The sequence below is a fragment of the Thermothielavioides terrestris genome, chromosome 6 (assembly GCF_000226115.1).
Source record: "Thermothielavioides terrestris NRRL 8126 chromosome 6, complete sequence".
Lineage (NCBI taxonomy): Eukaryota > Fungi > Ascomycota > Sordariomycetes > Sordariales > Chaetomiaceae > Thermothielavioides > Thermothielavioides terrestris.
In genome coordinates this window covers 2,657,152-2,670,919 of record NC_016462.1, presented here as the reverse complement: position 1 = coordinate 2,670,919, position 13,768 = coordinate 2,657,152, and the positions used below count along the sequence as shown (strand labels likewise).

Below are 13,768 nucleotides of genomic sequence, written 5' to 3'. Positions count from 1 at the left end.
ACCCCTTCCCCATGCAGACGCGTGGCCTACGCCCTGTGGAGGCGGAACGCCACGACCAGGTTCTCCCCGGCCATCAACTAATTACCTTACTAGTAGTAGTGTACTCCGTACTTCGCCCAAGCCCTCATATGAGCCGCATATCGCCGTGCCCTGCCTGGATATGCAGCTGCTGGTCCGACCTGATCCTTTTCTGCGGGATCCGATCCGTCCCCATATCTCCCCTATGTTGAATCCTCGGGCGCTCCACGCACGCCGCCGCCGCCGCCTACTCATTCTCTCCCGGTTGGGTTTGCAGGACGACGCCGTCCGATCTTGCCATGAGGCTGTCCCCAGCCCTCCTCTTCCACCCCAAGTCCCTTCTCCTCCTTGCCACCCTCTTCATCTTCTCCGCCATCTTCAGCACCGCCGCCGTCGCCCGCAGCGGCATCCAGCCGGTAATATATTCACAACAACAGCAGCAGCACCAGCAGCACCAGCCGCAATCACAACCAGCGCAACAAAGACCAATACAGGATTCACAGAAGGAGCATCCATCTCAGCCTGAGCCTCGACCGAACTCCAACACGAATGCGGACGGGGGGGCGGGCGAGGGGGTCGAACCGACCGTCCTCCCAACCATCTCACATCCGTCAGCACCACCACCACCAGCAGAAGCAGCAGCATCACCGCCATCCCAGTCCTCCCAATCCCCCCACTCCCCACCGCCATCTCGCCCCCACACGAACCCTTCCTCATCCTCACCCCTCTCCTCTTCCTCCTCAGGAGAAGGAGACGGCCCGCTCCCGAACGGGGCCGAGTACAAGGGGCCCGAGTTCAAGTACTTCCAGGAGGCGGGCGGCACGTACACGCTGACGCACTACGACGCGCGCTTCTTCCGGGGGCTGGTGCCGTACGACGAGCACGCGGGCGTGCTGCGGCACCTGATCCGGTCGTACCTGACGACGTTCGCGGCGCTGGGGCTGGAGACGTGGCTGGCGCACGGCACGCTGCTGGGCTGGTGGTGGAACGGCCGGATCATGCCGTGGGACTGGGACCTGGACGCGCAGGTGTCGGGCGCCACCATGGCCGCGCTGGCCGCGCGCTTCAACGGCAGCGTCCACGAGTACGAGGTCGCGGAGGAGGAGGAGGACCTGCCGGCGGCGGCGGCGGGGGGGAAGAAGAAATCTGCCGCCGGCGGCGGTGGTGGCAAGCGGCGCTATCTGCTCGACGTCAACCCCTTCAGCGTCCGGGTGAGCCGCGGCACGGGGCTGAACATGATCGACGCCCGCTGGATCGACACGCAGACCGGCCTGTTCGTCGACATCACCGGCCTGGTCGAGCGGGACCCGCGCGCGCGCCCGGGCGTCGTCAGCTGCAAGAACCACCACTACTACACGCAGGAGGAGCTGTATCCGCTGCGCGAGACCGAGTTCGAGGGCGTCGCCGCGCTGGTGCCCTGGGAGTTTGAGAACATACTCGTCACCGAGTACGGGGCTAAGAGCCTTGTGCTGACCGAGTGGGAGGGGTGAGTGGCCTTCCCAATTTTGTGCGGGGGGAGGTGGGAACAGGAAGAAAGGGTTGACTGACCTGACTGACTGACTTGTGACACACAGGCACCGCTGGGATCCCAACTTGCAAGAATGGATCAAGATAAACAAATCGGACGAGGCAACAGAAGAGCAGTCGATGGCGCTGTAGATGATGTATCGGCAGGGGGGTTGGCCGATTCGTACATATATGCATAAGGTACATACACCTGTCCTGGACATAGGACAAGTACATACATACAGTACATACCCCGAGATTGGGGGACATCACACGGCGTTCCGGCGAAGGGGGGGGCATTGGCGGTCGTTAGCACTTTCGTACGTAGCATACGCAGGATACCAGCATCAACATAACCCACCTGGCGCGAACGCGGACGCGGGGCCATGGACTGCTCCGATTTGAGACTCACATCCCGTACTTTGTTGGTTCTATTCAAGCCGTGGCACACACACACACCGCATATCCATGTAGCCAGCAAAAAAAAAAGCCCTAGAGAGGATGTTGTGTTTCGACTACACCGGCAGACCCTCGTCGACCGCCTCGTCGCGCTCTAGCCTCTCTAGCCCATTACACGCCGCGCCGTACACCCTCAGCGGCACCGCCACCTCGAAGCTCTCGCACACCAGGTTCTCCACGCCGACCAGCACCAGCCCGCCGCGGTTATCCCGCGAGATCTCCTCCAGCAGCGGGTGCGGCTGCGCAGCCGTCCTTTCTACCCTGTCCCTCCCGGTCTGCTTCCCCTTTTTCATTCCTTCCCCTCCCTCCCCTTGTTCTTCATCATCATCATCATCACCCTCATCATGATTTCCCCGCGCCTCATCCCCTTCCTTCCCAGGCTCACCGCCCGCTCTCTGCTGCTGCTGCTGCTGCTGGTGCTGCGAGCCGCCCCTCTCGTGCCCGGCCGCGGGCACGACAAACTCCAGGCGGACCTTCCACTCGAGGGAGACGCCGCTGGTGACGAACTCGGGCGTCGCCGACGGCGCGATGGCCAGGTTGAACACGACGCGGCGCGCGAACAGCGCGGCCTCGCTGCCGGCGCTCCACACGCGCCGCGTGACGCGCGCCACGCTCGCCTCGGACCGCAGCGCCAGGCTCGCGTCCACCTTCTCGGTCGTCTCGAGCGCCGCGTGCACCGCGTAGCACGGCAGTACCCCGCCGTCTCCACCGCCTGCTGCTGTTGTTGCTGCTGCTGCTGCGGCGGCGGCGGCAGCGGCAGCGAAATCCACGACGCAGGTGACCGTCTCGCCGAGGCGGTAGGCCGGGCGGGTGAGCATGACGACGGCGACGCGGCGACCGTTGCGGGCGATGTCGAAGCGGTTGGGGGACGTGTGCTGGTGGTGAGTGGGGAGGTTGGCGCGCAGGATGGCGAGGTCGATGGCTTCCTTGGCGGTAGGCGGCGGGAGCAGCTGGGAAGGGTGATCGGAGAGGGAGACGAGAGAGGGGCGCCGCGAGGAGCGCGGGGTGGGGGATAATGGGGTGCGCGGGGTCAGAGGAACGGCGGCGTTAGGGCTGAGGAGCGATGCGGTCGGGTTGTGGTGGGCGCGGGCGAGAAGGTCGTCAACATAGCTGAGGAAGGAACCCATCGCGGAGGATTGGGACGGGTTGGTGCTTGCTGATGAGGACGGCGGTTTGTTGCTTTTTCCCGCAGTGTTGGGGTTGACGCTCTGCACGCGGGCTTGGTCTCGGAGGAGGATGTACGGCGACATCAGGTCGTGGCCGAGGATCTCGCCGTGGCTGTTGACGCTGCCCAGCACCCTGAAGGGGATGTCCACCGACTTGACCTGCTGCTCCTTGGCGCCGCCCGGCCGTTGCGTGCCAATCACGAGGCTGTAGGAGATCTTCATGGCCTTGCCGCGGTGCGTCGGCGGCAGCCCCCTGGGCAGCTTGAACGAGTACTCAAACGCCCTGCTCTCGCCGGGCCCCAGCTGCAGATCGACGAACAGGATCGACTGCGGCGTGGACAGCAGCGGTATCGCCTTGGAGTTGGCAATTCCGCGCATCTCCTTGATGCTGCTGAGCTCACCCCCGCCCAAGAGCTCGCCGATCGAGCTGGTGATGTTGCCCCATCCGAACCCGCGCAGCAACCCGCTGTCGCGCTTCGGCGTCTCCAAGCCGATAACGCCGCCGCCATGGCCGCCCACGACCGCCTTCCGCTTGACGGCCTCGAACGGCCCGAGGTTGATGAGCGACCCGTCCAGCGTAAAAGACCCCTGGATCTGCGCATAGCCCATCATCAGCGATTCCGGCAGTCTGGTCGCGTTCGTGGAGAAGTTCGACGTCCGCCTGCTGTGGGGGGAGCGCGCTTGCGTCCGCAGAGGCTGCTGCGTCACATACTCCGAGGCCAGCGTCTCGGACGAGTTGTTGCTCAGTGAGTAGAACTCCCCGCTGCTCCGCGGCGTGCCGGAGATGCTCATGGTCGAGAGCACCCGCGCCGACGGCACCACCCCTTGCTCGTTGATGGTCGGCACGGCGTCCTTCGGCCGCACCGGTAAGCCGGAAGCCGTCGGGCTCGTCGGGTCCTCGTCCGGCGGTCCTCCTCCCGCACTGAGCGACGTCGGCGACGACGACATGGGGAACCTGAACTCGGCGAGCGGGTTGGGCAACGAGGTCGGAGACCGCCGGGCGAACTCGGGCCTCGGCGTATCGGGCGCGGTCGCAGTGCCCGGGAGACGGCCGTTGATGCTCCTCTCAGGCGGGTACGACGCATGGAACAGCGGCGACGACTGCGAACTGGGTATCCTCTGATGGGTAGCTTCGGAGCGTCAGCGCTTCTTCGCTTCTTGCGTCTCCCGCCAACCACTCAACTCACCGGATCGCGGCCCACTGAACAGCCCGCCTCGGGGCACGATCTGCAAACTCGAGGCGCGAGCATGTCCTCTTGCTCGCGGCGGCTTCGGCGAGGAGGTACTGCTCTGGGTGTCGTCGACGGTGCTCAGCGAGCCAATCGAAACGATGGACACCGACCGCTTGTGTCCATGGCCACTTCCTCCTCCGTTTCCGTTTCCGTTCCCACTGCCATTCCCGTTTCCATTGCCGTTGCTATTGCCATTGCGCTGGCTCGGGCTCCCCGCAACGGGCGCCGGCGACCAGGTCACCGAGCCTGTGCGGGCGCGGGAGGCAGCCGACGGCACTGAGAGGGAGACGGTTGACCGGTGGCCGCGGGCGCTGGCGGGCGGTGCGAGGCCCGCATTCGGCTTGGGGCGCCCGGGGTGGAACGGTGATGACTGGCGCGGACCGCGCTCGGTGCCCGAAAGTCTCGACGGGGGCGGGAGCTGCGTTGAGGGCTTCAAGGCCGTCGGCGTTGTCGACTGCGCGGGGGCACCGGGGGAAGGGGCGACGTTCTTGAAGGTGATGGTGCATTTGACCTCCTCGCCGGCGAAGACGACCGGCTCGTGCCAGCGAACAAAAACGCGGATGTTGCTGGTGTTGCCATTGCCCCTGTTGCCGGAACCGTCGGGCGGCATCTTCCCGTTCGGAGGGAGGAGGGAGGAGGGAGGAGGGACAGGATCGGACCTCGAGCAGCCGAACCAGGGGTCTCGGATGCGTTAATCCCTTAAAAGCCCCCTTGCAGAGAAGGAGATAGGTCGCGAGGGTCGTCAAGCCGCTTGATTCCGCATTGCTGGTCCTGTAAGCAGCATCTTGTGGCACAGCAGTGCACGATGCAGGGTGCAAGATGCGGTTGGGTCCGGGGGAAGTTGGTTAACCAGTCCGTATCGATGCTCTCTTTCACTGAGGTGAGGTCCCAAGCCAGTGCCATGGATGGACACCAATGAGATCGCCCAAGCAGATCCCGGAACGGTTGATGGAGACCTTCCAGGTTGCTTGGCTCAGCCAACTGCAGTGGGCAATTGAGTGGAGCCTCGGACTCGTTAGCGCAACTTTAAATTACCAGGTTGGTGCCGAATGTACGGAAGTATGCATATAATCCATATCCGGAATACTCTGTAAGCACATCCGCACAGACATGGAATTACCTACCGAGTTACATAAAATGCGGATTACTGAATAATCCGTCCGCTACTGTGTACCTCCCATCGCTACTCCGTACCTTACTTCCTACACACATTCGCAGTGGGCTGATGTCGGTAGGCTAAAACGCTATCATGAGTTCATGATTAGCAGCACATCTTTCCTCACGATCTCCTCCCCCATAGCCTATGGACAGCTCACATAGCCCCGCCTGGCCACTCTTGCCGCTCAGCAGCCAACCACGCAACCGTATCACCAGCTACCTCCGGACGGTTCAAGCAACGCCTCCGCACCGACTTCGGCAAGAACTCGGGCCACCTCGATATCGCACACAAGCTTGGAGCTTCGATAACTTCCGCTTCCAGGATGGGCGCATTGACGAAACTGCGTTCATTTGTGCACGGATCGCCAGAACTCGCACTGGCGGAGAGCAGCATAAACTGTGCGTGTGACAAGGACGTTTGTCAGCGAGGGCCCAACTTCCACGGTGAGCTGTAGTCGGAGGTCGTCGAGTGCTTTGTGGTTGTGAAGAAGTCGCCAGCGAGTCCCGGTGGCCATCGTGGGTGTGCTATTCACCACAGCAGCACGCTGACAGACTAACTATACAGTCTGGGCCTTCATCATTAGGATGTAAGAAAGGTCTTAATTGCCCGTTGATCCGTATAGCTTTATTTCTCCTCCCCACTTATCCCGCTCTATCCCACTGAGTTTGGCGAACACAACGGCCTAGCAGCCCACTTGTCGACATTGTCAGGGTAGGGGAGAACCGGGACCCAGCTCCCTCTGAGGCCAGCTGGTTCGGACCTCGAGCTGCTCTGCTCAACCCTCCACGGCATGTCGCGGGTTCCTTTCCTCGCTCTCGGGCCTGCGATCTGAGGTGAGGCCAGCAACACCAACTTCACAACACAGGCGGGTATAAAGACGTGTCATTATCCAAGAAGTACGCTGTCCCTCCTCTAGGGTTACGTAGCCAATAGCTCTAGACCTTCCCATCTATATCGACCCCCAATCCAGCCACTCTACTCTTCCCCGGATCCCCTCCCCTTCTCACCCTCCTTCTCCGCCCTGCTCTCCTTCAGAGCCCGACAAGCCGCCTCCGCCGCCCTGGTCCTCGCCTCCTCCCTACTATAGGCGCCCTGCGCCTCGCCCACACACACCCCGCCGACCAACACCCTGCACGCGAACAACCTCCCTGCCCCTCCCGCAGCCCCTTCCCCTCCGCCCGCCTCCAGGTCCTCCCCCACCCTGCCCGCCTCAACCTCGTACACCACCTTCTCACTCCCCGCCAGCCGGCCGAGCTCCTCCTTCGGATGCAGCAGCCACACGCGGTCGCGCAGCAGCCGGCGCAGCAGCGGCAGCAGGCCGACGCGCTCGAGCATCTCGACGCAGCCCGCGCTCTCGAGCGAGTTGTCGCCACCGCCACCACTGCCACCTCCACTGCCGCCGCCGCTGCCACTGCCGCTGCCGCTGCCGCCACTGTGGCAGGAGTCGACCCACACGGCGCCGAGCAGGCTCTCGAACAGGTCCGAGTAGACCTTCTGCGCCTGCAGCCGGCAGAGCAGCGCCCAGGGGTAGGCGGGGCCGTGCCAGAGCGCATGCAGCAGCTCGGCGCGCATGGCCGCGTGCCGCAGCGCGGTCGCGCGCTGGAGCGCGGCCAGCTCCGGCGAGGAGTGCCGCAGGAAGGTCCAGAGCGGCTGGCGGGTGCGGGTGCGGGTTAGGCGGATGCCGGGGCTGGGAGCGTCGTTGTCATCGTCGGCGGCATTGTCGTTGTCGTCGTTGTCATTACTCGGGGAGGGGGTGGTGAGGTCGGGGTCGACGCGGTCCTGCTCGATGGCCCACTCCATGACGAGGAAGCCGAGGATGTCGGCGTTGACGAGCGCGGTGCGCAGCAGGTGCAGCGTGGAGTTGTCCAGCCCGGCCGGGTCGCTGAACAGCCGGTTGACCACGATGTAGTCGAGGATGGCGTCGCCGAGGAACTCGAGCCGGTCCAGGGACGCGCGGATCCCCGGCCCCGTGCAGGACGGGTGCGTCATGGCCTCGACCAGCAGCGCCTTCTTGGTGAAGGTGTACCCGATCAGCGACTCCAGCGGCCGCATGGTCACGGGGAGCGGCTCGTCGTGCGGCGCCTCGTTGTACAGGATCTCTCGGCCCTGTTCGATGCTCTTCCATTCGAACTCGGGCAGGAACAGGGACATGCAGGCGAGCGCCTTGGGGATGCCGCCGCTGATGTACGACGCCGCGATGAGCGCCTCGACCACGTCGGCGAGGGTCTTGGTCGACAGCATCCTCGTCCGCGTTGCCGGCGGCGGATTCTCCAGCAGGTCCTCGACGTACGTAGGTCGCCATTTGTGGAGAGTCAAGGTCTTGTGCACGATGTAGCGGTCAAGACCGAACTCGACTGCGGCGCGGAAGAGCCTGGAGTTGGACACGATCTTGTCCTTCAGGGGCGACAGACAGCCTTCTGGATATTTCAGATCTGCCAGCCTTGTTAGCACTTCGTAGAGAAGTATCCACTGGAGAGAGGCACTGACATTTAGCTGCACAGTTGATGGTTGTACAGAACTTGAGGATCGAGTCTCCGAGGAACTCTATTCGCTCGTAGTCCGTCGGTCCTCTCGCCGCGCTGGTGCTGATGGCCATTACAACAAGAGACAGGTCTGTGATGCCCGTCCGCTCCAACCGGGACTCCAAGAGGTCCTTGGCCACGAGGTGGGCCTCGAGCGCGTGCACGATGGCGGGTATGAGGAGGCCGACATGTGCATAGACCGCGGGGACGCTATCAACCCGCAGTCGACTTGCAGGCAGGACTCTCGGGTACGGCTTGCTGCTGGGCGCCGGCGCAGCATTCCGATGCGGTGGACGGAACAATCCGGCTTTCTTAGGCCAGTCCTTGAGGGCAACGTATGCGGCGTCCTCGGGCGCTTCGTCAAAGCCCAGGTAAGGCTTCCGGACTAGGTCGACGGAAGGCTTAGTCGGTAGCCAATCCAGGTAGAAGTACGGATGGTTCTGATCCGCGACGTCTCGAACAAGGTGTGTGGATGCCATCGCCGCGTCCATCAGTTCGGCGCTCACCTCCATCACGCTCGTGTCCTCCAGGTTCAGATCCCGATCCAAGCAGACGAAGCGAACAGGGAACTGCTTGTCCGCGATCCGCCACCGGTGCCCGAACGCCATCGAGAGGAGGGCGGATGTGTGGCAGCTCGCCTGGCTGTCGACCGCTGCGTCGGCCCCTGGCATGTCCTCGTCGGGATCGATGCTCACATGCCACGACGAGCTGTGGTCCCAGTGCAGGACGAACGGCTTCATGTACGGGACGGGTCGAGGGAGCACAAGCTGCAACTCGGCCCGGGCCGACTGGTCGTGCCTCGCCACCGTCAATCTCCTCCTCGAAGTCGCCGCGCCGTCTCTCCACGCTTGCGCCACCGCCGGCCAGGGATTGAGCTGGTCTCGGACAGGGACCACGCCCGCACGCGTCTCGATGTCCTTCACGAGGTCGGTCTCCCTGATGGGCAGCAGGTGGCGGTTCACCAGGCCGACCTCGTAGAGCTTGGCGTAGGCCTGGAACGCCGCGTCCTTGCACGCGTTGGCCTCCGAGGGCCAGGCGTAGATACTTTCGAAGCAGCGCAGCTCAGGCGCCAGAGAGACGGGGAGGTGGACTGTCGCCTTTCGCAGCCCCCGCTGGCGAGCGTCGATGGGGTTCCCTTCTAGGTCGTGGACGACGTAAAAGGGGCTCCAGTCCACGAATTTGCGGGTCGACAGGGTGGCGCAAAAGTGCTCGAGATGCTGTTTTGCGTCCTGGATGGTGATTTGGGCGCCGGTTTTGTCGTCCCGGAGGACCGGATAATCCAGCACGTCGCTCTTCTCGATCTCTTCGAGCTCCTTGTTCTCCCGCATGTCGTCCTCGTACTTGCGCTTCATCTCCCGTTCGAGGTCTAGCCAGATACGGGACGACTTGTCCGAATCGTCTTCGACGAGCAGGTACAGCTGCGACGCTGACATTCGGGCTCGGCCCCGACGCTGGATGAACGACTTGAGGTTCTCGAGCCTGTCGAAGCAGATGACGAGGTTGCAGGCCGGGACGTCGATGCCTTCCTCGAGCACGCTCGTCGCGACCAGAAGGTTGATCGTCCCCTTCCGGAACGCCTGGAGCGAGAGGATGTACTCCTTCTGGCTGAGGTCCAGGAAGTCCTGTCTCCTCCCCGGCGTCGCCGACGTGCCCACCATGGATCCGACCCGGTAGCGCCCTGCTGTCCTAGGATGTACAGCTAGAATATGCGACAGCACGGCGACAGTGGCTCTCTCCTTGACAAAAACGATGCCGACTGGATTGCCTTGGTAACGCTCGAGGATGCCTAGCAGAGCCACCACCTTGGGCGCAAGAGCGGTGGGTATTTGAGGAGCTGGGCCGGGGCCGACCGGCGTGAGCGCTTCAACAAGATATCGTCGCTGCTTGACCGTCAGGGAGTCGCCTTCCTGGGCCGAATCGTCAGTGTCCTGTAGCAAAGTAGAAATAACTTTGTGGATATAGTAATCGGCAGCCCATGGTCCAAGATGCTGACACATATCACAGGCTCGTCTATAAAACGACTCCATCTGTGTCTGGCAGTAGGTCTTCCTGCTCGCGAACAGCTTGCGAAGCCTCTGCTCGTTTCTCGGGGTCCTGTTCAACGCCAAGTGCAAGATGTCGGGATCCCGTGTGATATCGAGGCCGAGGTAGGCCTTCATTAGCCGCTCCATAGCCGGGGTAGGCTGCGCGGCGGCTTCGTCAACGGGGATGGCTCCGTAGGACACAACCATCATCTCGGGGCGGTTGACCTGAGCCATCAGCTCATCCCGATGCTTGCTCGGGGTCTTGCAGACGGCGTCCAGCGTCTGCTCCAGGACCTCGAGGTCGCCCAGGTTGGACGTCATGAGAGGGCTCGCCGTGAGCCCGAGGATATGTGGAACCGGTAGGCCTTTTGCCTTGTTGGGGAAGTAGTGCTCCCTCATCAGCCTTGCCACCGAGTTCTTTCCGACAGGGTTGTGGGCTACACACAGGTCAGCGGCGCTGCGTCTCAGCGTCGGCAGGGTAGAGCTGCGTACCTTCATCGATGACGATCAGACCAAGGGCCGATAGCGGGACGAGGGCGTGGGCTACGGCGTCGAACAGGATCTGGTACGTCGACACGACGATGCGGGTGTTGCGCAGGACGGCATCCCACACGCCAGGCCTCGTTGACCATGCATCCACGTTGTCGGCTCCGCGAATCAACCTGGACTGGACGCTTGGAATCTGGGCTCGGATGACCTCGAACTGCTGCTCGGCCAGCGACACTGTCGGAGCCAGGAACCAGGCGATCTAGGGCCCATGTGTCAGTACTCACTATGTCCTGGGCGGATTGTAGTTCTCAGCCGGCCCACCTTCTCGCTGCGCTCAAGCTCTCTCTGGATTCGGAGGATCGCGCTGTGGAATGCGTTAGCAAGGCCCGGGACAGAGTCGTCTCTGAGGGCACTTACACCTGGGTCTTTCCACTTCCAGTGTCCATCTTTGATCGCAGCGGTCAGCGGGACGGGCCATTCTGAGCTTGGGGGTCCAGCCTACAGCAACAATGATGTTCCCCTTGAGGCTCTCTTCGAGCATCTCAAGCTGGTAGGCTCTCGCAGTCATGGCTACCGGCGTCGGGACTTCTTGGTCGGGAGTGCTGCTGCGAGGGCTGTCTCGGGGGGCCGAGTCGGCATCGGCGAGGACATCGTCGCCGCTGGAGGAAGAGAAGGAGGGAGTGTCCGACTCATCCACATATGACTCATCCACATATCGGTGGAAGAGCTCATCGTCGAGCTCATCAGAGCTGGACGAGCTGCCGTAGTCGGAGGCCATCGTCGTCATCGGAGCAGCTGTGAATGGTCGGGTGAGAAGCAAGATACTTGCGAGGCGACGAGGAAGGTTGCGTGGCTAGATTTGTCAACCAGCAGCCGATCTCTGGGGAGTAGTTGAGTGCGTGAACTATGACGCGGCCGGTTCAGTATTTGAGGATGGCCGATCGACCGGGTCTGACTGTTCTCATCTCTTGCGCAACCGAACGAGCGGCGGCCGGGCAACCCCATTCAGATGAAGCGACAATTTTCAGCGCGTCCACAGCTATTGTGCCAGCCTTGATATAACCGGTCAAAATCCTTCAAACTATTGTTTCTCTGCGCATCATTATAGATAGGTATAGTTATTGTTCGATGGTGGAACGAGGGGTGGTTGCGCTGTATGCAGTGAGGCCCGCCATTAATTCAAGTCGGCCTCCTGAAGCCTCCAGACACCAAACCAGCCATGGCCAGCTCACAACCGCAAGCGGTGACACAGAGATGCCCCCAGCCCAGCCTGGTCATGAAACTCAAGCTTTCAGTTTGCTTGTCAATGTACAGCCGATTGTAGCATCGCGGAGGATGATTAAGTTTGCGTGTGACAGCGAGTGACGCACAACTAGGTAGGTAGGTGCTGACCAAACCTGTGCGTTCCCCGGATCTTTGCTTGCGACAACAGGTCCCGGGGGGCTCCGCCGAAGATTCGGCGCTGAGCGCGGGGTTTAGTGGGAGTTAACGGCAGTTCTGGCGCCGTTTGCGCGTCCCCGGCTGCGCCAAGGCCTGCTACAAACAGCATCCGGTGCGGAGCCGGCCTTGGGCGTGTGTGTATTCTGACTCGTCATCCTCCCACATCGGCGGGCACCCGACCTTCCTCTTCCGGCCCGCCTGCACGACAATCCAGAGCAGCCATACCGCTCTTTGGTCGCTTTTCTGGCTTACACAAGCCATGACTGCGATCCGTCGTCAACTTCAGGCCTGAAAAAGGAGAAGGCTCTGCAGGCAGCCATGGTGCTGTACGCAACCGGCTTCAATGCATGGGGCCAACTGCACTTTGAGAGGCCGAGGGATGAAGACGACCGGGAGCCCGAGGACATCTCGACCTTCACTTGCGTATTGCAGGATGACGACATTGACGAGATCCGTCCCTTCTTGTCTTACACTCGAGGTGCGTGAGTGATAAATCGTAAGACTGGGGACACCGGAGCACCAGGAGACGATGACTGTCTGCCCGGAGGATCGGTTGAACCCAGCAAGTGGCTGATGGTCTCGTCCAACTCGTCCATAGTGTACTCAAGAAATGGCGAATCCCGAGTACAAGTTGCGGGCTTACTGCCAAGAGACCATGAGAGATTACGCGCGGCCAACGAGCGAGCCTACGCAGGCTTTGCCGAATCATCCAGCGGTGCCGTAGTAGGTCAGTGAGGAGGTAACTGTTCTACCTGATGTACGGATTACATAGGCGCACTTGGGGGCTCAAATTTCACTTACACCAATCTCACTCACTCAGTCCACGATGGCGATCACACCTTTTACCAGTACCCATCCATCCGTCACCTCCTCGCCAACAACCCCTCCCACACATTCCCCAACTTCCCCGGCATAACCCAGCTAGTCGCCTTCGAAGTTGGTTTTGCCGCCCTCTCATCATCCGGCCGCGTCTGGACATGGGGCGACGAACGCTACACGGCCTGCCTGGGCCGAGAGCCCTCTGACGACAGGTAGGTGGCCGTCAACTCAAACCTCACTTTTTTTTCTCTTACTTTCTTTCTTTCTCTCTTCCTTTCTCTATTTCTTTCTTTCTTTTTTTTATTTAAAAAAATCTAAAAAAACCAGCCCCGCAGACACCCCCAACCCAGTCACCGACCTAGACGACCTCCCCACGGGCCCCATCGTTAAGCTCGCCGCAGGCGGCTACCTCCTGGCGGCGCTCACAGCCGGCCACGACCTCTACTGCTGGGGCGACGCCGGGCGGTCGCGGGTCCTCGCCGACCTGTCCGACACGCCCAGCCCCGTGGTGATCTACAACGACAACAATAACGACAACAACAGCAACGACAACGACGACACCGGAAACAACGACGACAACGACGACAACCAGCAGCAGGAGGAGGAGGAGGAGCAGGAGCAGCAGGAGAGGGAGGAAGAGGATGTGATCGACGTAGCGATCGGCGAGGCACACATGCTGGCCCTGACAGCCGCGGGGCGCGTGTACGTGGTCGGCGACAACGGCAACGGCCAGCTCGGTCTGCCGGGACGGGCATCCGCGTGGAGCTGGACACGCGTCGATTTAGGGGCAGAGTCGGGACAGGTCATCGGCGTTGCGGCGGGGCCGAGGAATTCGTTTCTGGTTGTTCGTAATACCTAGTGTAGTAGCTTGCGGGAGGGACCAAGGGGGGGAGGGCTGAGCGTCTGAATGGGGCTTGTTTCACCTAGCGGTGGT

At 62.0% G+C, this 13,768-nt stretch overlaps 5 protein-coding genes across 5 annotated transcripts; 2 read left to right on the top strand and 3 right to left on the bottom strand.

Moving 5' to 3' along the window:
• Nucleotides 1-18: 18 nt before the first annotated feature.
• On the top strand, nucleotides 19-1,592 carry THITE_2124512 (uncharacterized protein). The gene has a single exon (XM_003658015.1). It carries the CDS (start codon nucleotides 318-320, stop codon nucleotides 1,506-1,508), a length of 1,191 nt encoding a protein of 396 aa, XP_003658063.1. The 5' UTR covers nucleotides 19-317; the 3' UTR covers nucleotides 1,509-1,592.
• A 392-nt stretch (nucleotides 1,593-1,984) lies between these two features.
• Nucleotides 1,985-5,122, bottom strand: THITE_2124511 (uncharacterized protein). The gene is made up of 2 exons (XM_003658014.1): nucleotides 4,337-5,122; nucleotides 1,985-4,279 (listed from the first exon to the last, which is right to left on the bottom strand). Exons 1-2 carry the CDS (start codon nucleotides 4,989-4,991, stop codon nucleotides 2,040-2,042), a joined length of 2,895 nt encoding a protein of 964 aa, XP_003658062.1. The 5' UTR covers nucleotides 4,992-5,122; the 3' UTR covers nucleotides 1,985-2,039.
• Nucleotides 5,123-5,620: 498 nt separating this feature from the next.
• On the bottom strand, nucleotides 5,621-6,224 carry THITE_2124508 (uncharacterized protein). Its single transcript, XM_003658013.1, has 2 exons — nucleotides 6,105-6,224; nucleotides 5,621-5,938 (listed from the first exon to the last, which is right to left on the bottom strand). Exons 1-2 carry the CDS (start codon nucleotides 6,118-6,120, stop codon nucleotides 5,694-5,696), a joined length of 261 nt encoding a protein of 86 aa, XP_003658061.1. The 5' UTR covers nucleotides 6,121-6,224; the 3' UTR covers nucleotides 5,621-5,693.
• Nucleotides 6,225-7,307: 1,083 nt separating this feature from the next.
• On the bottom strand, nucleotides 7,308-10,834 carry THITE_2033760 (uncharacterized protein; the record flags this gene model as incomplete). The annotated part of the gene is made up of 3 exons (XM_003658012.1): nucleotides 7,308-7,972; nucleotides 8,028-10,543; nucleotides 10,662-10,834. Coding segments are annotated over 3 exons (3,354 nt in total), but the record flags the coding sequence as incomplete, so codon positions are not given.
• A 960-nt stretch (nucleotides 10,835-11,794) lies between these two features.
• THITE_2093219 (uncharacterized protein) lies at nucleotides 11,795-13,693 on the top strand (the record flags this gene model as incomplete). The annotated part of the gene is made up of 5 exons (XM_003658011.1): nucleotides 11,795-11,869; nucleotides 12,008-12,053; nucleotides 12,302-12,493; nucleotides 12,836-13,046; nucleotides 13,162-13,693. 5 exons carry the CDS (start codon nucleotides 11,795-11,797, stop codon nucleotides 13,691-13,693), a joined length of 1,056 nt encoding a protein of 351 aa, XP_003658059.1.
• Nucleotides 13,694-13,768: the final 75 nt, after the last annotated feature.